This window comes from Orcinus orca, chromosome 20 (genome assembly GCF_937001465.1).
Source record: "Orcinus orca chromosome 20, mOrcOrc1.1, whole genome shotgun sequence".
Classification (NCBI taxonomy): domain Eukaryota; kingdom Metazoa; phylum Chordata; class Mammalia; order Artiodactyla; family Delphinidae; genus Orcinus; species Orcinus orca.
Window position 1 is genome coordinate 57672026 of NC_064578.1, and position 25532 is coordinate 57697557.

The 25532-nt window shown below is 42.9% G+C and overlaps 2 protein-coding genes and 1 long non-coding RNA gene across 4 annotated transcripts in view; 2 read left to right on the forward strand and 1 right to left on the reverse strand.

The window, feature by feature from the left end:
- LOC101284875 (zinc finger protein interacting with ribonucleoprotein K-like) overlaps positions 1–9437 on the forward strand; it is a 39424-nt gene extending 29987 nt beyond the window's left edge. Inside the window, 3 exon segments of the mRNA XM_033411867.2 lie at positions 2063–2100; positions 2224–2399; positions 4114–9437. The gene's annotated coding sequence lies outside the window, so the exon portion shown is untranslated.
- On the forward strand, positions 4474–12026 carry ZNF134 (zinc finger protein 134). Of its 2 annotated transcripts, none has more exons than XM_049703312.1 (2): positions 4474–4612; positions 10235–12026. In XM_049703312.1, exon 2 carries the CDS (start codon positions 10336–10338, stop codon positions 11473–11475), a length of 1140 nt encoding a protein of 379 aa, XP_049559269.1. In that variant the 5' UTR covers positions 4474–4612; positions 10235–10335; the 3' UTR covers positions 11476–12026. The 2 variants fall into 2 exon arrangements, with proteins under 2 accessions (XP_049559269.1, XP_049559270.1); XM_049703313.1 differs by lacking the exon at positions 4474–4612 and adding an exon at positions 9435–9568.
- On the reverse strand, positions 10758–21007 carry LOC117197944 (uncharacterized). Its single transcript, XR_004478842.2, has 2 exons — positions 20658–21007; positions 10758–12743 (listed from the first exon to the last, which is right to left on the reverse strand). It is a non-coding gene; the product is annotated as an uncharacterized LOC117197944 (long non-coding RNA).
- Positions 21008–25532: the final 4525 nt, after the last annotated feature.

Sequence of the window (25532 nt, forward strand, 5' to 3'; positions counted from 1 at the left end):
AAAAGCAGCAAGGGAAAAACAACAAATAGCACACAAGGGAATCCCCATAAGGTTAAGAGCTGATCTTTCAGCAGAAACTCTGCAAGCCAGAAGGGACTGGCAGGACATATTTAAAGTGATGAAGGAGAAAAACCTACAACCAATATTACTTTACCCAGCAAGGATCTCATTCAGATTTGATGGAGAAATTAAAACCTTTACAGACAAGCAAAAGCTGAGAGAGTTCAGCACCACGAAACCAACTTTACAACAAATGCTAAAGGAACTTCTCTAGGCAAGAAACACAAGATAAGGAAAAGACGTACAATAACAAACCCAAAACAATTAAGAAAATGGGAATAGGAACATAAATACCGATAATTACCTTAAATGTAAATGGATTAAATGCTGCCACCAAAAGACACAGACTGGCTGAATGGATACAAAAACAAGACCCGTATATATGCTGTCTACATGAGACCCACTTCAGACCTAGGGACACATACAGACTGAAAGTGAGGGGATGGAAAAAGATATTCCATGCAAGTGGAAATCAGAAGAAACCTGGAGTAGCAATTCTCATATCAGACAAAATCGACTTTGAAGACTATTACAAGAGACAAACAAGGCCACTACATAATGATCAAAGGATCGATCCAAGAAGAAGATATAACAATTGTAAATATTTATGCACCCAACATAGGAGCACCTCAATACATAAGGCAAATACTAACAGCCATAAAAGGGGAAATCGACAGTAACACAATCATATTAGGGGACTTTAACACAACCTATACACATTCTATTGGTAATCTTATGCAATGGCATGGTTGTAAATATCATTTTAAGCTCAAAAATTCCAAATGTATATTTCCATCCAAAAATCCAGTGATTGTCTAATGGTCTACTTTGTAACCTATTCCTGGACATCTGGTAGACATAACACACTCAACATCTTCAAACTTCTCAGCTTTCATTTAAAAAAATTTTTTAAACTTTATTTATTTAGAGCAGTTTTAGGTTGACAGCAAAATTGACAGGAATGTACAGCAATTTCCCGTATATCCCATGCGCCCATATATGCATAACCTTCCCCATTATCAACACCCCCCACTAGAATGATATATTTGTTACAATTGATGAACCTAAAATTACACATTATCACCCAATGACCATGGTTTTCATTAGGGTTCACGCTTGGTGTATATTTTATGTGTTTGGATAAATGTATAGTGGCATGTATCCATTGTTCTGAGCTGGTCTCAGTCTGTCAGTGAGGAATGTTGTGGTTGGACTGGCTCTTGTGGTTCTCATTGTGATTGCAAGATGCCCTTCAGCAATATCCAGGAAACTGAAAAAAATACAGGTTTATTATTATTTTAAAACAGTTTTTTTTACTACATTTATTTATTTATTGATATTATTTGGCTGTGCAGCATGTGGGATCTTAGTTCCCTGATCGGGGATCGAACCTGCACCCCCTGCAGTGTAAGCGTGGAGTCTTAACCAATTGACTGCCAGGGAAGTCCATATAGGTTTATTATTTACAAACCTGGAAATTACATACAACATCTGGATCCACATAGCAAGGTCGAGGTGAGAGAGAGAGTTCATGGGCTTGGGGTTCTGCTTTTATTGTGGTCGAGAGTGGGGGTGTAGGGTTTCATGGGCTCACTCTTTATTGGGGAATTAAAAACATAAGAGTAGGAGTTTAAAGCACAGTAAGAGAAAAAAACAAGTAGCCCAAATTGTCAGTTACTGAAATCAACCAACAGCTCCTAAAACAAAGGAGCCCCAGTGGGAAAGGCAGCCTGGCTGTTTATCTAATCACCTGGCTGACAATGTTGTTTATTACAGATAGACATCTTTGAAGTGGATGCCTCTTTGATGCCTTGGCAAACAAAGTTTACGTCAGGCACTTGCGTTACAAAAAAGAAAATAAAACAACTGTCAGGGCTTACACTTGAATCCACTATTAGAGTTCCATTCAGATGAGTTTCACTGCCCTAGAAATTCTCTACCTTTTTATCCCTCCCTCTTGCCTAAGGCCTGGTAACCACTGATATTTTTACTGTCTCCATAGGTTTGCCTTGTCCAGAATGTCAGAGTTGAAATCATACAGTACGTAGCCTTTTCAGATTGGCTTCTTTGCCTTAGTAATATGCATTTAAGTTTCCTCCATGTCTTGTCGTGGCTTGATAGCTCATTTCTTTTTAGAGCTGAATAGTATTTCCTTGTCTGTAGGTACCACAGTTTATTTATCCATTCACCTCCTGGACATCTTGCTTGCTTCCAAGATGGAACATTGGCAGTTATAAATTAACTTGCTAAAACCATCCATGATGTGCAGGTTTTTGTGAGGACAAACGTTTTCAATTCCTTTGGGTAAATACCAAGGAACAAAATTTCTGGATTGTATGGTAAGTCTATGTTTAGTTTTATAAGACACTGCGAGACTGTCTTGCAAAGTGGCTGTGCCACTTGCATTCCACCCAGCAATGAATGAGAGTTCATTCAAAAACACCAGCATTTGGTGTTTTCAGTGTGTGAGCTTTCTTTTAATTCTGCTCTGGTCACAGCTTTCCCATTTTCAGTCGATGCCAACCCCATCCTTCCAGTTGCTGAGACTAAAAATTCTAGGGATCATCCTTGACTCATTCTTTTTCTCATACCACAGAACCAGCCCCATAGGAAATCTGATTGGGTCCACTTTCAAAATATATCTTGAGTCTCACCACTTTTCATCACCATGTCTTCCCCCAGCCTGATTAGCACCATCCTCTAGCTGGATTTTTGCAGTGGTCATCTAACTGATTTTCTGTATCCTAAGCTTGTTTTTTTGCAGTCTATTCTCAACTCTCCAGCCAACATGACCCTTCAACACTATGAGTCAGGTAGTGTCCATCTTTGATTAAAATCCTGGAAAGACTCCTCCTTTTACTTAAAGAAAATTCAAAAGTTTTGCACGACCCTGAGGCACTTCACAGGCCTTTAGCCCATGTTCCTCTCGACCTCCTTTTTTTTTGAATTAAAAAAGGATATTTATTTAGGGCTTCCCTGCTGGTGCAGTGGTTGAGAGTCCACCTGCTGATGCAGGGAACGTGGGTTCGTGCCCGGTCCGGGAAGATCCCACATGCCGTGGAGTGACTAGGCCCGTGAGCACGGCTGCTGAGCCTGAGCGTCCAGAGCCTGTGCTCTGCAACGGGAGAGGCCACAACAGTGAGAGGCCTGCGTACCGCAAAAAAAAAAAAAGAAAAAAAATTATGTATTTAGGCTGCACTAGGTCTTACTTGCAGCATGTGGGATCTTTAGTTGTGGCACATGTGTGGGATCTAGTTCCCCAGCCAGGGATGGAACCCAGGCCCCCTGTATTGGCAGCGTGGAGTCTTACCCACTGGACCAGCATGGAAGTCCCTCTGACCTCTTTTTTCTTTTTTCCTATAAATTTACTTATTTATTTTGGCAGCCTTCTCATTGTGGTATCTTCTCTTGTTGCAGAACATGGGCCCTAGGCACGTGGGCTTCTGTAGTTGTGGCTCACAGGCTCTAGAGCGCAGGCTCAGTAGTTGTGGCACTCGGGCTTAGTTGCTCCATGGCATGCGGGATCTTCCTAGACCAGGGCTCGAACTTGTGTCCCCTTAATTGGCAGGATGATTCTTAACCACTGTGCCATCAGGGAAGTCCCTGACCTCCTTTTTAAAACTCCCTTCCTCACTCACCTAATTCCATGGGCATCAGCACCTAGCTTTGCTTAGGACATGACACTGGCTGATACAGTTCTTGGATATGCACAAAAATGCCACATGACTTAATTAATCATTTTTCAAGTCTTGCCTGAAGTATCCATGAGGTTTCTCATTACTACTCTATTTAATATTACACCGTCTCATTCCCTGCTCTTCCCCGAAATCCAGCTTTTTTCCCAAAAGGCACCTATCATCATACAGCATATCGTATAATTTACTTATTTTTTCATATTTGCATCTTTGCTTCTCTCTTCCATCTGTAAGTATTTTAAAAACAAGGAAATATGAGTTGACTCAAAGTGACATTTGAAGTGGTGTGTCCATTAGGTTTTATAGCTTTGGGGAATATCTGAGAGAACATTTCTAAACATTTCTTCGATCCTCGCAGTGTACACTACATGGAAACTGGGCGATGGCATCTTAAGAAGGGTGAAGCTCCGCCCCGTCCTCGGAGCCGCGAGGCCCCAGCGTCCCTGGCGGTTCCACGCGAGGGCGTCAACGAGTCGCTGCGGCCGATGGCTCAGCGGGAACTACATTACCCAGGAGCCCGTGCGCCGCGCAGCGGCGGCACTCTTAAGGGAATTTCCGTACGTGCGGAAGTCTTCTGGGAGGGACTTCCGGTATCTTCGCGGCGGACATTTTGTTGGCTCTTGGTCGACCAAGAGCATAACATCGGGAGCTGTGGTTCGGTTCAGAGGTGACGGAAAGTGAGAAGGCGCGAGAGGCTACCCTGTCCTCGATGCAGAGTGGCTCGGTGGTGGCAGCGCTCGCGAGAATTCCGCCGCCTGGCCGAGCGACGGCTATGCCCGGTTTCCGACCTGGGATCCCTCCCGAATCTGTGTGGTCCAGACTGTGATGGCGGCGGCCTTGGGGACGGACCGGCTTAGGTGGGTGCTGCGTTTCCCGGATCTTGACGCGTCCCGCCCCCCACCTTCGAATCGTAGGACACCGAGTGGTGCCTATTGAGGCTCTTCTGGTCCAGACTCCAGGGCGTTTGCAGATGGAGCCGCCATTTCTTTTATTTCTTTTTCTTTTTGCGGTACGCGGGCCTCTCACTGTTGTGGCCTCTCCTGTTGCGGAGCACAGGCTTCGGACGCGCAGGCTCAGCGGCCATGGTTCACGGGCCTAGCCGCTCCGCGGCCTGTGGGATCTTCCCGGACCGGGGCACGAACCCGTGTCCCTTGCGTCGGCAGGCGGACTCTTAACCACTGCGCCACCAGGGAAGCCCAAGCCGCCATTTCTAATAGCCAGTGTGGTGAGACGTTTAAGAGTGGTACCCCGCCGAGCCACTAGCAGAAGCAAAGATTTGGGGTTGTCACTGAGTCGGGAACTTTCGGGAAACTGGGATGTTCACATCTTAAGGAAGCAGAGAGTGTGAGTAGTAATGCCTGGAACGTCAGGGTGAGGCGAGTGCTTTCATTAGGAGGACGTTGGGAGCCGTGGAAGAACATGACGTGATCAGGGATTTTTAAAAGTATTCCCAAAGCTCAGGGGAAAACAAACTAGGGTGGGGTGGAGATGATGAGGATGGAGGCAGGGAGACCGGTGAGGAGGCCACAAACTCCAGGAACGTTGTGGTGGTGACTGTACCAGAACAGTGACAGGGGAGGGATTGGGACTGGATAAATCATTAAATTCTGGAGAGATTTTAAAGATAGAACCAACAGAATTTTCTGGTGTGTTAGATACGGCTGTGAGTGAAAAAGGGATGTGAAGGACCACCCAAGTTTTGTTTTGTTTTTCCCTGAACATCTGAAAGAATGGAAATGGGTAAGTTGGACGAGGGAAGCACCTTTCAGGGGGAACAGGAGTTGGACTTAGGACATGGTAAATCCATAGTGTTTCACAGTATTGGCGTTACATAGGCATTTGGATATGCTGGTCTGGAGTTCTGCACAACAAGCTGGGCTGGAGACCTCTGAGGAGTGAGGTCTTATCAAAGCCTGGAGATGAGATTTAGGGGGAGAATGTTAAGGTTGTTATTTTATGTGGTCCCTGAGGTGAATGAGTACTGGGAAAAAGGATGGACGTCCCTGAGATTTCCTCCAGAAAGGAGAGGTCCTGGAATATGAAAGGGTTATGGGTGGTGTCAGCAGGAGAGAGGGCTGTAGGGTATTAGGAACCTGACCTGAGATGGAGAGCAAGGTGTAAGGTGCTATAAATTTGTCACTCTGTGGACTCAGCATGCCCCTCTGTGGAGCCGAGGAAAAGTCAGCCAGGCTAGTGGAGCAGCCCCACCCCAATCCAGGGCACTGTTACATCAGTTCCCTGACTTATCAGGTGAGGAGAGATGATGAACACCTCTAATGAAGGGCCACCAGCATGCTCACCTTCAGAGGAATATATACCAGGTAGGCTGGTTTGGTGGAAGGATCTAGTGTATACCTGGCAAGTATACGTTAGCAGGCAGTTAAAAATTAAAAATGTTTAGGTATGATAAATTTATACCACTGCTTAAATGATTGAAAAACTTGTCTCTAAGTATGTGATTACAACGAAAAGTCTTAAATATCAAGTTTTATTAAAGACTTAAAAACAAACCCAAAACTTACAAGAACCTATTATATACTTCATTCAAGCCAAAAACATTTGCAAAACTGTTAAGAATGTGGACGGTAAAAGTGAATTCAAAGGTACTTGACGCCTAACACATCTGATACAGACAGCCCTGTTAGGTGGATACCACCATTATCCTTGCTTTGTACGTGAGAACACAGAGAAATCTTGGATCATGGTTACATAGCTGGTAGGAGGCAACACTAAGGTCTGAGTATCTTAAGTTAGACAATCTGAAATCATCCTCAGCAAAGGGCAAGGTAGGGATGAGAGGAACAGTTGTCTTTGAGATCCCACTGTGGTAACCTGCCACTCCCAGCTCCCTCTTCCTGCCAGATTGCTGTGGTGGCAGAAGTGATTAAGATCCCTGGATAGGTGAGTGCAAAGTGTACAGGTCCTCAGTCAACCATGATCTTGGCAACCCATTATGGCAGATAATGGTGTCTTGGGAATCTTAACCTACCCTTCTGCCTGCCATTGGGTTTGGGGATCCTGGTGTCACCAGAGGCCTTGTGCCCTGCAAACTATTCTGGAATTATATGGAAGGGTTTCCATTTTCAGCAAGTAATGGGAAGAAGTATGGAACAGTGCCCATGGGAACCAGCATATGCAAATACATCACTTGAGACTGAACTGGTCTTGTTCGGGGAACTTTAATTCTCCATTATGTCTAGTGATCAGAGAGCAGGGGACAGGTTTCAGCTCTGAAATGGCAGCCTGTGGAGCTGGGCTTCTGTTCTGAAAGTGGTGGGACCCATGGAAAGTTTGGACCAGAGAAGGGAGTGATCTTATTCTGGTCAGGGTTTCTCTGGCTGCACAGTGAAGAAAAGACTATGGGGGTAGTAAAGAGGACTGCTGATGATGGCTGGGCCAGAGTGGTGACTACAGGGGTAAGAGACAAGTGCTTGGATTCTGGTGGGGTTTGTTTGTTTGTTTTTATTTTTAAAGTAGGACCAACCAGATTTTCTGATGTGGAGTGTGAGAGAAAGATGGGAAAGGGTCAGAGATGACCCCACAGTTTTTTGCCTGAGAAGACATAAGGAAGAAGTTCTCAATTGAAATAGTGAAGTTGGTGGTGAGAGTAACTTTCAGAGGTAATATCCAGTGTTAGGTTTTTATTTATTTTTATTTTTTGCGGTATGCGGGCCTTGCACTGTTGTGTCCTCCGCCGTTGCGGAGCACAGGCTCCAGACGTGCAGGCTCAGCAGCCATGGCTCATGGGCCGAGCCGCTCCATGGCATGTGGGATCCTTCTGGACTGGTGCATGAACCCGTGTCCCCTGCGTCGGCAGGCAGACTCTCAACCACTGCACCACCAGGGAAGCCCCAGAGTTAGGTTTTGATCATGTTGAATCTGCAGTGGTCCAAAGACATCTGAGTTGACGTATCAAGTGGACAGGTGGACACATGGGTATGGAGTTCAGAGGAGGGATTCAAGTTGGAGACATCCACAAGGTGACAGCCAGTATGTGATTAGGGTAGAGCTGTGTATCAGATTTAGAGAGAGAACCTTTATGTCATGGTGGCAGTGCCTTTGGGGGTCTGGAAAGGAAGTGGGCACAGTGGAGTGGAAGTAAGAGTTACCTTAGAGGCAAGAAAAGGGAGGTTAGTGTCCATGGTGAGCAGGGAAAATAGGATCTGGCAGTTGATGAAAGGGAGAAAGTAGACATGAGATGAAGTCTGAAGTAAAGCAGTAATAGAGATGACATGAAAGACCAAAGCTGGTCCTCCTTCCCCTCTCCGTGTGCTTTTCAGGTTTTTGTGGTGACCTTTGGTGGGGACTGGGGAGTTTTAGTTGAGCTGGTAGGTTAGTTCAGAGCTAAATTGGGTCAGCTGCAGAGTCACTATGCTTGGGGTAGAAGGCCAGTGGGTATGGGCTTTGAATGAGAGTTTAGTGGTAAGTGTTAAGCCTGTGACTGATGAGGGTATAGTATCCCCAGCATGCAGTAGCAAGGTGGAAAAGGTCTGGCTTTATCTCATAATCTGCATATGCTTCTGAATTGCTGAAATTTAATCAAGGAAGGAAGAAATTAAAAGCTGAGTTTGGAAATACCTATGGCAGTGGAGGCTGTTGACTGGTGATGGATGTAACCCTGGATGCATTAACCAAACATTCTCTGGATGCCATGTGCAGGTTTACATCTGGGAGGTACCTACTTTGGGAACCTCCTTAGATAACGAGGGAGGTGTGGTCTAAAGAGTGATGTGTCCATGGAGATGGAATCTGAATTCATGGCCTGGGGGCTCAGGTACTGAGGGATTTAAGGGGATGGTGGAGGTCAAATTTGTGTATGAGAGGCATAATCTCTGGATCCCATGGGAGCTAGCTGGCTGAAGAAGGGTTGGTTCCTGCCTGCCAGGCCCAGACTATACAGTGTGTCTATCTGTCCACTTGCTTTTTGTTCTAGGCTGGGTGAAATGATTAATGGAAAATGAGGAAAGAGGTGGCATCAATTACACCAGGGCCTGCTGTATTGTTTTGCGTTGGGGAGCTGGGGAGGAATGTGAAATTGTGGTGGATACACTGGGAATCCTGGGGAGAGAGGCTGCCCTTGTGCTATTGTGCTGTTCATGTAGGATCCTTTTGAGGGTGTGTTTGTGCATTTTTCCTGGGAGAAATGGGGACCTCTTGATAAAGCTCAGAGACTCTCATATCACAATGCAGTGCCTTCTATGCTTTGCTCTTATGGTTTTCCTGGGTAAGGCCCTGCATATCCCAGTTTTCTGGGCTATGTTCTGCTCTTCCTGTTTTTCCCCTAGAAGTTGCGATTTCCTTCCTATAGCTGGACCGTGAGCACTCCCTCACATACATCCTCTGGGTGCCAGGTCTTAGCTGGGTATGCTCCCTATGCTTCCTGACTTCTGTTGCCCCAAATTTGCCAGGAAGGATTTGAAGGTCAAGAGTCTTATGGTCAGCCCAGTGGATACTATCCTGCCTGGCTTCTTCCTGGGTGGATGGCTCTGTCTACACTCATGGTGCATTTTTGCTCCAAATTATGTCCCCTTTCTTTGATTGACATTCCCTTGGGCCTATCTCTGTCATGAATTATAGTTATGGTCACTGATTGTGGGGCCCATAGATTGTTCCTTTAAGGTTTTCATTTTGTATTTAATCTCTCCTGGGCGGGCTACCCTGGGCCATTGCTTTCCTCTTCGCTTGCCCTGTCTTTCCTGTGTGACTTGTATCTTCTAGATCCTCTGTGGTTGCTGAACTGTAGCAGGGGAAAGATTAGTGCCTGATTGAGAGGTCCTGACTAGCCACAGCAAAAGAGACATGGACAGGCCCTGGTGAGTGGGAGCCTGGGCAAGATATAACTTCAAGGATGGATGCAAATAGCACCAGAAACCTGTCCTATGCCCACTGCTCTTTGGTGCCCAGGCTATAGGCCATACCTTATTTCTCTTTTCCTCCCAATTCTGGACTCTTTACATACTTTTCACTTCTATTCTGATCTGTGACCCAGGGCTGCCCACCCCACTCATCAGTGCTCTCTACTGCTCCCTCTGTGGTGCTCTCGTCTGTTGGACAGTGTTAATGTGTCATGAAACATAAGCATGTACTTAAATAGTTTTTGAATACCAGTTACTCATTTTAAATCACATTTTCTGGGCCTGGACATAACATTTCTGGATAGTACTCACCTGTCACCAATAGTCAGTCAAGGCCCTTCTAAAAGTCATTTGCAAGGTGTGAGTTGGAGATCTTGCCTGCCTCTTCTCTCTCAGCTACACCCCATCCTGTGTCTTTGCTGTAAGACCTTCCCCATTCTGTGACCCACAGAGTCCAGTACTGCACAGCAGCTCTTTCTTTAACCTAATCCCAAAGCTGCTGTCCTGCCACCAACCCTGTGGACTCAATCCTGGGTATGCTAGATGCTAGATACACATTTGTGATGGGATTGCCCACTCCCACTGAAGACAGCATGCTGTTCAGCAGCATTTTTCTGCTTTCAGGTTGTTGGCATGGAGTGGAGAATGAAGAGGAACCTTCTGAGCAGAGTGTTTCTGTAGCAGTGTCACACGTTCATACTTTCAAGGCAGATTCATCGACCCAGATGGCTCACCCCTGTGACTTATGTGGCCCAATCTTGAAAGATATTTTGCACCTGGATGAACACCAAGAAACACACCATGGACTGAAACCTTACACATGTGGGGCGTGTGGGAGACAATTCTGGTTCAGTGTAAACTTTGACCAGCACCAGAAGCTGTACAATGTAGAGAAACTCTTAAGAGGAGACAAAGACAAGACCTCATTTGTGAAGAACTGTAGGGCCTGTGAAGAACCTCACCTGTCAGAGAAGCCCTTTACATGTGAGGAGGAGCAGAAGAACTTCCAGACCAGTTTGGGCAGTCACCAGCAAAAGGCCACCCACAGTAAGAGGAAAACAAGGAGCACTGAGAGTGGGGAGGCCTATCATATTAGACAAATGCATTACAAGTGCAGTGAATGTGGGAAAGCTTTCAGTCGCAAAGATACACTTGTCCAGCACCAGAGAATCCATACTGGAGAAAAGCCTTATGAGTGCAATGAATGTGGGAAAGCATTCAGCCGCAAAGCCACACTTGTCCAGCACCAGAGAATCCACACAGGAGAAAGGCCTTATGAGTGCAGTGAATGTGGAAAAGCCTTTAGCCGCAAGGACAACCTTACTCAGCACAAAAGAATTCACACTGGAGAAATGCCTTATAAGTGTGGCGAATGTGGCAAATACTTCAGCCATCACTCCAACCTAATTGTACACCAGAGAGTTCACAATGGAGCAAGGCCTTATAAGTGCCACGATTGTGGGAAAGTCTTCAGACACAAATCCACACTTGTTCAGCATGAGAGTATCCACACTGGAGAAAATCCTTATGTTTGCAGTGAATGTGGGAAATCCTTTGGCCACAAATATACCCTTATTAAACACCAGAGAATTCATACGGAGGCAAGGCCTTTTGAGTGCACTGAATGTGGGAAATTCTTTAGTCGAAGCTCTGACTTTATTGCACACCAGAGAGTTCACACAGGTGAAAGGCCTTTTGTGTGCAGCAAATGTGGGAAAGATTTCATCAGAACCTCCCACCTTGTTCGGCACCAAAAAGTTCACACTGGAGAAAGGCCATATGAATGCAATGAATGTGGGAAATCGTATAGCTTAAGCTCCCATCTCATTAGGCACCAGAAAGTTCACACTGCCGGAAGGCTGTAGGAGTGCGTCCAACACAACAGAACTCATGGGGAGGAGCTCTGTGTCTGCCTTTAGAGAGGGAGACATCAACCATGTGTCAAACCACATATATCTGGACATTAATACTGGGGAGTATTTTATGAATGCCAGGTGCAGGGAAAGCTTTCAGAAGCTATGTTGCACTTTCAGACCTGCTCAGGTTCCTTGCCAAATTTGTTAGTGCCTGTGGCTGAAACCATCTCAACTCAACCAGGTTACCCTAATATTTTTAGGGGAGGCAGAACTTCATGCTCTCTTCAATCCCTGGAGGAAATTATAAGAAATCTGAATTAAATGGTGGTCCTCATTTGCTTACCTCTGACCGGAAAAGGTATGGACATGATCCACCTTTAGCCAAGATGATCTAAGCTGTGCTCTGGTAGCAGAAAAGGTTTACTTTATTCATGGACATTGTTGGTCTCATGTGATACTTGTGATGAATTTTTCCAGCCTCCAAGTCACCCAGGCTGGATAACTACTTGACTCATGTTGCGCTGGTTTGTGTGGTAATAAATACCTTATTATTTAAGCCACCTTTAATCTCTGAGGTTCTTTTTAGTGTCTGGAGTGGTTTAGAAACCGTTAGACTCTGCCAAACTGAAGAGGTAAACTGTTTGTGGTGGGCTCCCTACTGTGTGCCTCAAATAGAACAGGTTGACAGAGAACAGTTCTCAGTCCAATCTTGGTGTTAATTTCCATTGCTGACAAAAGCTTGGGTGAGAATTCAGGGCTTTGTGGGCCTGATTTTGTCTAGATTTCAGTTATTCGAGGGTCCAGACATCACCTTGAGAAGGGTGGTATTGTAACAACCTACAACATGTTTGGGAGCAGCATGGCTTCAGTGTCTTGTTTTCACCATATATGCCACATTCCCTGGCACTGTTGAGGGGCAGCTGTTCCTTAGGAGCTGCCAAATGCCATATGCCCTGAAGGCCAGAATCTGGTACAGGAGTCAATGGCTGTAAGACTTACTGTGTCCAGGAAGGAAACAAAATTGATGCAGAAACACTGGGTGTGAATAATTGAGATTGGAGAGACTGCTGCAAACGAGAATGGGTGTGTCCATGCTAAAAACACATCCATAAACATTCAAGTCACTATCGCTGGATGAGATCATGTATGGAGATTTTCATGCTCTCTGGGGCTGTCTCATTCTTATGACCAGGGTCAGTGGCAGAGCAAAGAATATAGTTTTCCTCAATTTCTGTGCCTCCTTGGGCTCTTCAGCTGATGCTGCATGGGCAGGAACCCTGGGAATGAGAATAGAACTGTAGTCAACATGCAGTATACTGCACACACTGTACAGTTTGGTAAGCCTTAATATATGTATACACATTTGAAATCGTCTAGTCGTGATATTGGATATATCCATCACCCTTTCTCAGTGCCTTTCCTAATACTTTACCTACCACCCCTAAGCAACCATTGATTGACTTTCAGTATAGATAAATTTGCCTTTTCTAGAATTTTATTTAAGTGGAACCTTAAAAGTTTACTTCTGTCTGCTGTCTTGCAACATGATTATTTTGAGAATTATCTATAGCTCATTCTCTTTATTGCTGAGTAATGTTCTGTATGGATATACCACACCATATCAATATATCTTAAATGATATTTGGAGTCCCCCCCCCCACAGATTCTAAATATAAAAATAAAGCTGCTGCAAATATTCATGTGCAAGTCTTTTTATGGACATTTAGCTGAGGACAGTTCTAAAAAGTGTTGAAAGTTGTGGCCTCACTTCTTCTTACTGATTATAGTAAAATGTGATAGGGAAAAGTAAATATAGGGAAGAAGTGAAAAACAGAAAAGACCCAAGACTTGATGATTTGGGAAATTCTCAGCAAATTTTTTTTTAAGACCTTTTTTTTTTTTTTAAATTTATTTTTGGCTGCCTTGGGTCTTCATTGCTGCATGCGGGCTTTCTCTAGTTCAGGCGAGTGGGGGCTACTCTTCATTGCAGTGTGCAGTCTTCTTACTGCGATGGCTTCTCTTGTTGTGGAGCATGGGCTCTAGATGCGTGGGCTTCAGTATTTGTGGCACGTGGTCTCAAGTTGTGGCTCATGTGCTCTAAGCCCATGCGCCACAACTACTGAGCCTGAGCTCTAGAGCCTGCAAGCCACAACTGCTGAGTCCAGGTGCCACAACTACTGAAGCCTGTGCACCTAGAGCCCGTGCTCCACAAGAGAATCCAGGACAATGAGAAGCCCACACACTGCAATGAAGAGTAGACCCCACTCACTCCAACTAGAGAAAGCCCATGCACAGCAACGAAAACCCAATGCAGCCATCCATAGATAGATAAACAAATAAATAAATAAACCATGCCCTTTGATTTAAAAAAAAAAATATTTAAAAACCAAAGTAGGCAAAAGGAAAGAAAGGATAAAGAGCAGAAATTAATAAAATAGGAAATAGAAAAATCAGCGAACTCCAAAACTGTCCTTCGGATCAAGAGAATTGATAGATCTCTAGGTAGATTGATCAGAAAAAAAAAAAATTACCAATACGAAGAATGAAAGGTGGGATGGCACTAAAGACATTAAAAGGATTATATGTGATATTTATTTATTTTGTTGCACCAGGTCTTAGTTGTGGCAGGCAGGCTCCTTAGTTGCAACATGCAGACTCTTAGTTGTGACATACATGTGGGATCTAGTTCCCTGACCAGGGATCAAACCCAGGCCCCCTACCTTGGGGGCATGGAGTCTTAACCACTGTGCCACCAGGGAAGTCCCTATATGTGATATTTTAAACACTTTCCAACAACTCTACAAAAACCAGAAATTGAGAAAAAAATTTCTTGAAATACTCCAACTACTCAGGTTCACTGAAGAAGAAATGAGTAATCTGAAATGCCCTCTATTATAGATATTGAATTGGTAGTTTAAAATTTTCCTACTATGATTTCATGCCAAGATGACTAATGACTTCTTCTAGACATTTAAGGAAGAAATAATTCCAATACCACTCAAATTATTATTTTTTTTCAGATGGAAGTCTTCTCAGCTAGTTTTGTGAGATTATCTTTAACTTGATACTAAAATCAGGCAGTACTGTTAATAGCAAACTGCAGACCAACACCCACATGTACATAGATGAAAAACATCCTTAACAAAATATTAGGAAATTCAAAACCCTGTCATAATTTGGGATAGAAATGATCATCTTTCAGGTGATTAAAGATGCAATTTACTGTGAAAACATGGTAATACAGTACCTGCATGTACCAAAACAGCTTCACGTGGGAAAAGCACAAGGGATAGAACTTCCTGGAGAAAATGACCAATCTGGATCTGACCCTGTGCTTGATCAGATCTCCTTTGATTTGAACCACTGATGCTCTGTTTTTTTCTTTTACAAACTGCATTGTAAATACTGTCTTTTCTATAAACAATAGTCTGCCTACTCCTTGGCCAAATATGCTCCTTGCTTCTTTCATGTCTCTTACTTTTGTGTGACAGTTTTTCAAGAGACTTTTCTGTACTCCCTGTTTTCCTATCCTGAACTCTTATTTCGTTTCTGTGGGATCTCACCCTGTCTTATGACTGATATACCATCTAACAGTTCTCAAACGGATGTATTCAGCCAAGTTACTTCTCCCAAATTTCAGATTTGTACCTAACTCCTACTGGACATTATCCTTAGATGTCTGGCAGGTACCTGAGACTGAATAGGTTCATAACCAAGCTCCTTCTTTTATTTTTCCAAATCTTGACTTTATTTATTTATTTATTTATTTTGCGGTATGCGGGTGTCTTACTCTTGTGGCCTCTCCCATTGCAGAGCACAGGCTTTGGACGTGCAGGCTCAGCGGCGATGGCTCACGGGCCTAGCCGCTCCGCGGCATGAGGGATCTTCTCATACCAGGGCATGAACCCATGTCCCCTGCATCGGCAGGTGGACTCTCAACCACTGCGCCACCAGGGAAGCCCTTGACTTTATTTTTTAATATAGAAAATGCACTTTTGGAAGCCAACACTAATTTTCCCCCTAACATAATTCTTTACCTGTTAAACAAAATAAAGTACTGGGACTTCCCTGCCAGTCCAGTGGTTAATACTTGGCCTTCCAATGCAGGGGGTGCAAGTTCAATCCCTGGTTGGGGAGTTAAGATCCCACAGGCCTCAGGGCCAAAAAACCAAAACATAAAACAGAAGCATATTGTAACAAATTCAATAGACTTAAAGTACTAATTCTATATACATCACATGTACCATACAAAAATGTATCCAAAGTTTCTATTTCCCTAAAAACCTACTCCAGGGGCTTCGCTGGCAGTCCAGTGGTTAAGACTGCACTTCCACTGCCGAGGGCAGCGGTTTGATCCCTGGTCAGGGAACTATGATCCAGCAAGCCACGTGGTGTGGGCAAAAAGAAATAATAATAAAAAATTTAAAAAGTAATAAAAACCTACTCCAACTTCAACCTCCCCTATTTCTCTCAAGAGCACCTCATATTCCAGTTGTCCAGGAAAAAATTCTCAGACTCATCCTCGAAGCCTCTGTTTCTCTCCTCACGTCTATCACATAGGAGTCCCGTTGCCTTCACCTTCCAAAGCTACCAGGGTTTGACTACTTTTCATCATCCACCCTGCTCCCTCTGAGTCACAACCACCATCATCTCACACTCAGAATCTTCTACATGGTTTCTGTGCTTCCACCTAGCCCCTTCCACAGCATTTTAAAAAATTTATTGGGGCTTCCCTCGTGGCGCAGTGAATTACTTCAAAAATAATTTAAAAAACCTTTGCTTTCATAAAGACATTCTCAGGTTTTTTTGTTTTAAATTTTATTTGTTGGTGGCACCAGGTCTTCATTGCTGTGCACAGGCTTTCTCTCTAGTTGCAGTGAACAGGGGCTACTCTTCATTGTCATACGTGGGCTTCTCACTGTGATGGCTTCTCTTGTTGTGGAGCACAGGCTCTAAGTGCGTGGGCTTCAGTAGTTGTGGCTTGCAGGCTCTAGAGCGCAGGCTTAGTAGTTGTGGTGCACGGGCTTAGTTGCTCCACGTCATGAAGGATCTTCCCGGACCAGTGATCGAACCCGTGTCCCCTGCATTGGCAGGCGGATTCTTAATCACTGAGCCACCAGGGAAGCCCTCAGTTTGCTTTTAATGTCAGATTAAACATTGAACACTTTTGGGAATAAGATTTAATATAGTCTTTCTTTTCTTTTTCAGATTCTTCTGACTACAATTAAACATTATCCCTCAGGTACTGATGTGATGGTTTCTACTAACCTAGACTGGGTGATTATCTTCCTCACTCAGATGAAAATTGGGATCCTGGGTAACTCCTCACTTCTTTGCTTTTATACGTTCACTTTGATCACTGGATGAAGTCTCAGACCCACAGAACAAATCCTCAACTAACTTGTCCTAGCCAACTGCTTAGTTCTTTTCTCCAAAGGGATCCCTCATGAAATGACAGTGTTTGGACTGAAATATTTCCTGGTTGTTGCTGGATATAAACTTGTGTTCTATTTTCATAGAGTAGCCAGAGGGGTTTCCCTCAGCACTACCTGCCTCCTTGGTGGCTTCCTGAGGGGAAGGGGAAGCTGGGGCGAAGTGAGAGTAGCATCGACATATATACACTACCAAATGTAAAACAGATAGCTAGTGGGAAGCAGCAGCATAGCATAGGGAGATCAGTTCGGTGCTTTGCGATGACCGAGAGGGGTGGGATAGGGAGGATGGGAGGGAGGCTCAAGAGGGAGGGGATATGGGGGTATATGTATACATATGGATGATTCACTTTGTTGTACAACAGAAACTAACACAGTATTGTGAAGCAATTATACTCCAATAAAGATATATTAAAACAAAAACAGGGCTTCCCTGGTGGCGCAGTGGTTGAGAGTCCGCCAGCAGATGCAGGGGACACGGGTTCGTTCCCCGGTCCGGGAAGATCCCACATGCCGTGGAGCGGCTAGGCCTGTGAGCCATGGCCGCTGATCCTGTGCGTCAAGAGCCTGTGCTCCACAACGGGAGAGGCCACAACAGTGAGAGGCCCGAGTACCGCAAAAACAAAACAAACAAAAAAAAAACAACTTTGTCCCAGTAGCTCTAAGTGGATGGAGGTCAAAATTAGAATCCCAAAGTACACTGGCTTCTGCTGTTCCTCTTGCTGGATCCTGAATCTCCTAGTAAATATGCATGTTGCTATAAAGGTGCATGGCCTAAGCAACACCAAAAATGTAAGTTTGGGAAAAGTATATGAATACTGTTCTGAGCCTACTCCAGACAAACTTACAAGCTCACTTCTGGCAAGGATAATATTTTTTATTGACTGTGTTTTTGTGTCTCATGGTCTGGGCTAGTGGCTCCACGATCCTTGTCCTGCACAGACACAAGCAGCAAGTCCAACACATTCACAGCAACAGCCTCTCCCTGAGACCATCCCACGAGGCCAGAGCCACAGGCACCATCCCGATCTTGGTGAGCTTCTTTGTTTTACTTTATTCTCTTTCTTCCATTTTGACTTTCTGTGTAGCCTTAAGTGTGAATCCAGCCCAATGGCTGGTGAACACATCTGTGTTCGTGGCTTTATGTTTCCCGACTCTCAGCCCCTTCGTGCTCATCACCCATGACACACGTGTCTCTAAGTTACGCTTTGCGAAGATTGCTTTTTTCTTCATGGAGTGTAATATGTCCTCTACAGGGCACTAAATTACCCTTTTCCTTCTTTATTCACATGCAAATGTCTACCAAGTGCCAGTTCTCTGAGGTAGCACTGCTCAGTTTGTGGGATCTTAGTTCCCCAACCAGGGATCGAACCCATGCCCCCAGAATGGAAGCACAGTCCTAACCACTGGACTGGCAGGGAAGTCCCATCTCCAAGGCAGTTTTTTTTTGTTTTTCTTTTTAATTAATTAATTAATTTTTGGCTGTGCTGGGTCTTCGTTTCTATGCCAGGGCTTTCTCTAGTTGCAGCAAGCGGGGGCCACTCTTCATCACGGTGCATGGGCCTCTCACTATCGCGGAGCACAGGCTCCAGACGCACAGGCTCAGTAGTTGTGGCTCATGGGCCTAGTTGCTCTGCAGCATGTGGGATCTTCCCAGACCAGGGCTCGAACCCATGTCCCCTGCATTGGCAGGCAGATTCTCAACCACTGCTCCACTAGGGAAGCGCCTGAGGCAGTTTTGATTAAGGTAATGTATTAAAAATTGAATTATAAAAAAACAACAACAAAAAACAGAAACTGCCCTATTAGATTTAGCCAAATCGGGACCTATAGGTAAATAGTTATACAAAGACCGTGAACCTAGTTTTACCACGTCCTTCAGAAATGGCTGAGGATATTTAGAAATAGTATAAAACTTCCCTGGTGGCACAGTGGATAAGAATCTGCCTGCCATTGCAGGGGACACAGGTTTGAGCCCTGGTCTGGGAAGATCCCACATGCCACGGAGCAACTAAGCCTGCGAGCCACAACTACTGAAGCCCATGTGCCTAGGGCCCATGCTCCGCAAAAAGAGAAGCCACTGTAATGAGAAGTCCGCGCACCGCAACAAAGAATAGCACGCCCCCCCGCCCCACCGCACCTAGAGAAAGCCTGCCCGCAGCAACGAAGACCCAACGCAGCCTAAATAAATAAAAACAGAGATAGTATCCCTTGTCAGGGAACTAAGATCCCACATGCCCATGCAGTGTGGGCCTCCCCCACCAAAAAATTAAAAAAAAAAGTATTTCAACTTAAGATTTTACTTTACGTAAGATACTCAGGGATTTTATGGCACTATTTTTTTTTTTTTTGGCTTTTCTATATTACCACTGGAATTACATTTCATTTTTCTTTTTAAGTTTCTTTACTCAGTTTTATTCTCCTGTGGATATATAGGGGAGTCTTCCAAAGACTTCATGGGATATTCACAATTAACTGTGTGAGGCTGGAATTCCTCTATGTATTTCAAACAAAACATCCTATTGTATCAGATTGAATGCAGAGGCAATATATTTCATTTCTTGAGAATGTATATACACACACATGTGTATACAATTGTGCACCAAATTTTTCCACTATAAAGCTTGCTCACACTATTTTGGGTTTACCTTTTCCATTTTTTTTAATAGAAGTTCATATATTCCCTAATATTCTTTTTTTAAAAATTGAAGAATAGTTGATTTACAGTGTTGTGTTAGTTTCAGGTGTGTAGCAAAGTGATTCAGTTACACATACATGTTAATATGTATCTTTTTTTTTGATTCCTTTTTCTTATAGGTTATTACAAAATATTGAGTATATAGTTTCCTGTGCTATACAGTAGGTCCTGGTTGTTTATCTCTAATATTCTTTTTGCCTGTGAATACACAGTAGACGAAGAAGAATCCTTAATTCTCCCATTACTTCAAATCTCACAGGACTTAGGTTTGGGAGAGGGGTGAGTACTTTTCATGTCAAACCAATCCAAATGCTTTCCAGTTAGTAAACCAAGGTTGCCAGATGACATTTGCTGACTGCAAACATTGGGTCACTTTCTACTCCAATTCATAACTATAAAGTGAAAATTGTGGTCTAGGGCTTGATCCCGCTCTGATTAATCTCAGTTTACATGGGAACATGACGCACCCCTAGAGGAAACAATTCCTACCCTACCTTGATGGGATCCCCTCCCAGGCGAAACCACCTCAAAGTAACAGTAAATACTGACTTTGCTCAGACCCCTTCTTACTCAGTCCTTGCTACTCCTTACTTCTATTTATCCTTTCCTTGTTCATTTTATATTTTCTAGCAGCAACAAGATCTGCTCAAAAGAGATCTTAAAAACTCTCAGATGGGGACATCCTGAGTGGTCTGTGGGTTAGATTCCTGGTCAGGGAGCTAGGATCCCACATGCCTCGGGGCCAAAAAACCAAAACAGAAGCAATATTGTAACAAATTCAGTAACGACTTTAAAAATGGTCCACATTAAAAAAAAAAAAGGGACTTCCCTGGTGGCACAGTGGGTACGACTCCACACTCCCAATGCAGGGGGCCCAGTTTCAATCCCTGGTCAGGGAACTAGATCCCCCATGCATGCCACAACTATAAGTGCACATGCCACAACTAAGGAGCCCACCTGCCACAACTAAGACCCGATGCAACCAAATAAATAAATATATTTTTTAAAAAAACCCTCTCAGATGTAGTTCCTGTCAATTTGGAAAATCACACAAAACTTACCTGGTATTTGGAGATTAATGAAGTGCCCTATAGTTTGCTCTTTTTTATCCTGTTAGATTCCAAGACACAGTACCAGGTTTTCAGGTGTAATCAAAGCTCTTCCTCATGGTATAGGGGTCACAACTCTCAGAATCACTTTTTTGAGAATCCTCAGTAAGGTATGGCACTGCAGGAGACGCTGCTGTTACACATGCTGCGATGACCCTGGGAGTTTATAGACTGTGAAGCAAAACGGAAATTCGATTAAGCCTGACAAATAATATTTAAAACTAATGAACTTAAATTTACGTTTAGTTACGTATGGGATGGACAACAGTAAAATGCATGAACTCTTTCTCCCCTGCATTAAAGAGAGATTCAGATTTGCACAATTGTCCATAATATACAACATGCTTTTCACTGGGCACAAAGGTAGACCAACAAACTTGATTCTTCATCAAGTTGCTTCAGCCAGACTTTTAGTTATTTTCTCAGAAAGGATCCCTCACACAATGGCAGCTTTTGGATTGAAATACTTCCAGTAAACTCTTCTATTTTCTCAGAGTGGCGGGAGGGGATGTCCCTTAACCCTATCTGCCTCTTAAGTGGCTTCCAGAGACACAAGAGAGGCCCCAATCCTCTATTTTTTAGGACATCATTTAATGGTTTTTCCTGATAGTGTTCCCTGTAGTGTATAATTCTTCGACATATAGTCGAAAATTTCCTGTATTATACCTTTGTATAAATGCAATCATATCTTATGGAATGTTTGGTCTAACTTCTTTCACACAATAAATCTCTGTAAGACTCATCCACGTCACTGCATGTTCTCTGTCTTACTCATTTTCACTGCTGTTAAGAATTCTATTGTCATAAATTATCTAGCCATTCTCCCGCTGCTGAGCCTTTGGGTTGCTTCCAGTTTGGGACAGGTACAACAATGATACTATACATGTTTTTGTCTACGTATTATAATGCATATAAGCAAATATTTTTCTAGGCTAGAAGTTCTCAAAACTTTTGATCTCAGAACACTTTTTAAACCCTTAAATGTAATTGAGAAATTCAAAGAGGTTTTGTTCATATGAATTATATCCATTGAGTGTTTTTTCCATTTAAAGATAAATCCCTCTGTAATCTATATGCAATCCATCTGCAATTGATTTTTTCCCTTATTTTATTGTGAAGGTTTCAAATAAACAGCAAAATAGAATAAATTTCATAAGGGACAGCTAGCTGTAAACTTAGCACCTGGCTCTATCCACCCATAAATCCATCTTATATTTTTATACATTCAAAGTAAATTACGCACATCTGTACACTTCCCTTAAATAATTCAGCATGCTAATCACGGAGTTCAATATTTGTTTACAGTTTATTTATTTATTTATTTTGGCTTTGCTGTGCAGCTTGCAGGATCTTAGTTCCCCAACCAGGGATCGAACCCAGGCCCCCAGTAGCGGAAGCCCAGACTCTTAACCACTGGACTGCCAGGGAATTCCTAACAGTCCGTCCTTTTGATATAAAATATAGATACAGTGAAATCCTCTAATTGCAAATGGATATTTACCAAGTTATATAGAACATTACCATCACCTAGGGAGTCCTCTCATGTTCCTTCCCAGTCAGCCCTCCCCCCCAGTCCTAAAGAAAACAATGGTTTGAATTTATTTTTCCACCAAAGATTAGGTTACTTATTACAGAACTCTATATAAATGGAATTATTTGGTATGTACTCTTGTTGGTAAGGCTCCTTTCTCTCAGCAGTTTTGAAATCCATCCATATCAATGTAAATTATGGGTCCATCTCTCTCTCTCTCTCTTTTTTTAAACATTTTATTTATTTATTTGACCGCACCATGCCACTTGCGGGATCTTAGTTCCCCAACCAGGGACTGAACCTGGGCCCTCGGCAGGGAAAGTGTGGAGTCCTAACAACTGGACCACCAGGGAACTCCTGAGTTCATCTCTTTTCATTGCCAAGTGACAATATGTTATTTGGATACATCACATTTGCTTCTCCATCATCCTGTATGTGTATGTGTGTATATCCACATATATGTACATATACACACACACATATGATTTTTATTTTTAAATTTTAAATAATTGTAGGTTCATATGAAATTGCAAAAAAAAAAACAATGTACAGGGATGTCCCATGTACTTTTGTGCTGTTTTCTGCAATGGTAACAGTTTGCAAAGATGTACTAAAATATCAAGGATGGGGCTTCCCTGGTGGCGCAGTGGTTGAGAGTCCGCCTGCCAATGCAGGGGACACGGGTTTGTGCCCTGGTCCGGGAAGATCCCACATGCCGCAGAGCAACTAAGCCCGTGTGCCACAGCTACTGAGCCTGCGCTCTAGAGCCCTTGAGTCACAACTACTGAGCCCGTGTGCCACAACTACTGAAGCCCGTGTGCTTAGAGCCCGTGCTCTGCAACAAGAGAAGCCACTGCAGTGAGAAGCCCGCACACTGCAACAAAGAGCAGCCCTGCTCACCGCAACTAGAGAAAGCCTGCGTGCAGCAACGAAGACTCAATACAGCCAAAAATAAATAAATAAATTTATTTAAAAAAATTTTTACTTCCTCAGGTAGAGTGTACAGTATTCTACAATTATTCTTATGATTATGAAGGAATAAGAATATAAATAAATGTAAATAAACACACATGCACATATATACAACTGCATTTTAAATACATATTTTAATATTTTAAAATATTTAAGAATTAACTAGAATCTTAAAAGAGTGATGGGGCAGAGACAAAACAGTAGGGAGGAACAGGAATAGAATCTAGACATATGCAAATTTACCTGAGTTATAGTTTTGAATTTTGGACAAAAATATTTTATATATAATTATCAAAAAATATACCAAAATGAAATTAAAACAATCAAATTCAATGACAAAATTATGACAAAACATATAAAATTGACCATATAATAAATCTGTAGTTTATCCATACAAAATTGTAATATTTCAAGTATATTTTAAAATATAAATTTTGATTGTATATTTCTACTGAAATACATGCATTGAAAATACCTATAAAGATCTTAACATTTTATGTGTAATTTTTTTTTCATAAAATATTGATATTAATATTTTGGTATTAATAAGTAAGTACAGTACACTGTGGAAACTGGGGCTTTGATCAAAAGGGAAAAAAAGAAATTGAAAAGAATTAAAGTAAACACTGTATAACTTTAAATTTGCTTAGAAGAATAAATATTAACTTGATCTGTATTTGATTTAAGCCATGTATATTTATTTTACCTCTTTCCATTAAACACATCTACATATGATGGTCCTCTGGAGTAATTACCATCCCAATTACTCAGGTGTGTTATTCAAATGCAATTTCTCACTCAAAGAATATAGTGTATTTTTAAAAATTGCCAATTCCAGATCTCAAGCAGGAAATGTTCAAGATAGAACATCTAGGGCTTCCCTTGTAGTGCAGTGGTTGAGAGTCCGCCTGCGGATGCAGGGGACACGTGTTCGTGCCCCGGTCCTTGAGGATCCCACATGCCGCGGAGCGGCTGAGCCCGTGAGCCATGGCCGCTGAGCCTGCGCGTCCGGAACCTGTGCTCCGCAACGGGAGAGGCCACAACAGTGAGAGGCCCGCGTACCGCAAAAAAAAAAAAAGATAGAACATCTATTCAAACCAGGACACAAGGAAACTATCAGAGAACTGGGGTCACTGTAGGATGAGGATGCCACAAGATTCAACTTGAATAGAATCCCATTCCCCAATAAACATCAAAGAAAAGCACCTGAACAAGATTTAAACACAGCAAGTATTTTAATATCCACATTCTCCTAATTGATAGAAAGCTACATTGTTTAAGGAATTGACTAGTTATTCTGGAATCTGAAAAATAAAGGGAAAATAGGAATCATTTCTCCTGCTTTTCCAGTACAGACTACTTTAGGGTAACCAAATAGAGAATAGGGAAAAGGTCTTCTTTACAGAATTCTAAGTGAAAATTCACAACTAGAAATAAGATATCAACATTTTGCTTCCTCTAATAATAGACCTACAGAATGATCATCAGTAACAACTGAAACCAGCAAACAACAGGTTGGTGGGAAACTGGTATTGGGGAAGCACATGGACTGATCAATCGTCACATCACAGAAAGAGCTATGTACATGTCATAATGGCACCCAGTTGTAGCCAATGAAAAAGACACTGCACTACCTCTGAAGTATCAATTGACAAAAAGCTGAACCTGATTTAGATTATCCTCTAGAGTTAATTCTGCATTTGTTGGCAATTTGAGAGAATACGTTAGGCAACATCAAAAGGCAGTAGTTACGGAATTCCCTCGTGGTCCAATGGTTAAGACTTGGGCTTTCACTGCCACGGACTCGGGTTGATCCCTGGTTGGGAAACTAAGATCCCACAAACCGGGCTGTGCGGCCCCCCCCCCCACAAAAAAAGTTGCAATTAGCTAATATACTGGTGGAAATGATCCTAAACAAATGATCCATTTTCTTCTTCAAAAAAGAAAAGAAAAAAAAGTAAGAAAGAGAGAGAAAAATTAAAAGAGGCCTAAAAGACAAAATAGGTAAATGCAATGTAGGTAACAATGCTGAGATCCTGATTCAAATGATCTAAACCTTTAAAACATTTTTCTTTTGATAAATTTGGGGAAGTGTGAACCCTGACTGTGCAATTTGAAATTGCAGTCTGAAATGCAAGAAACTGAAATCTCCTGTTCCTGTGGGCTCTATACTTGTCAGCCCTGCAGAGGAAAGAGCAGGGAGTGACGGAGGTGAGATCTCTGTCTTCAAAAGTTCACATCCAGTAAATAATGTGAGACATTCCTCTGCTCTGTCCATTCAGAGGTGATCATAGTTAATTTCATTTCAAACACAGAACAACACT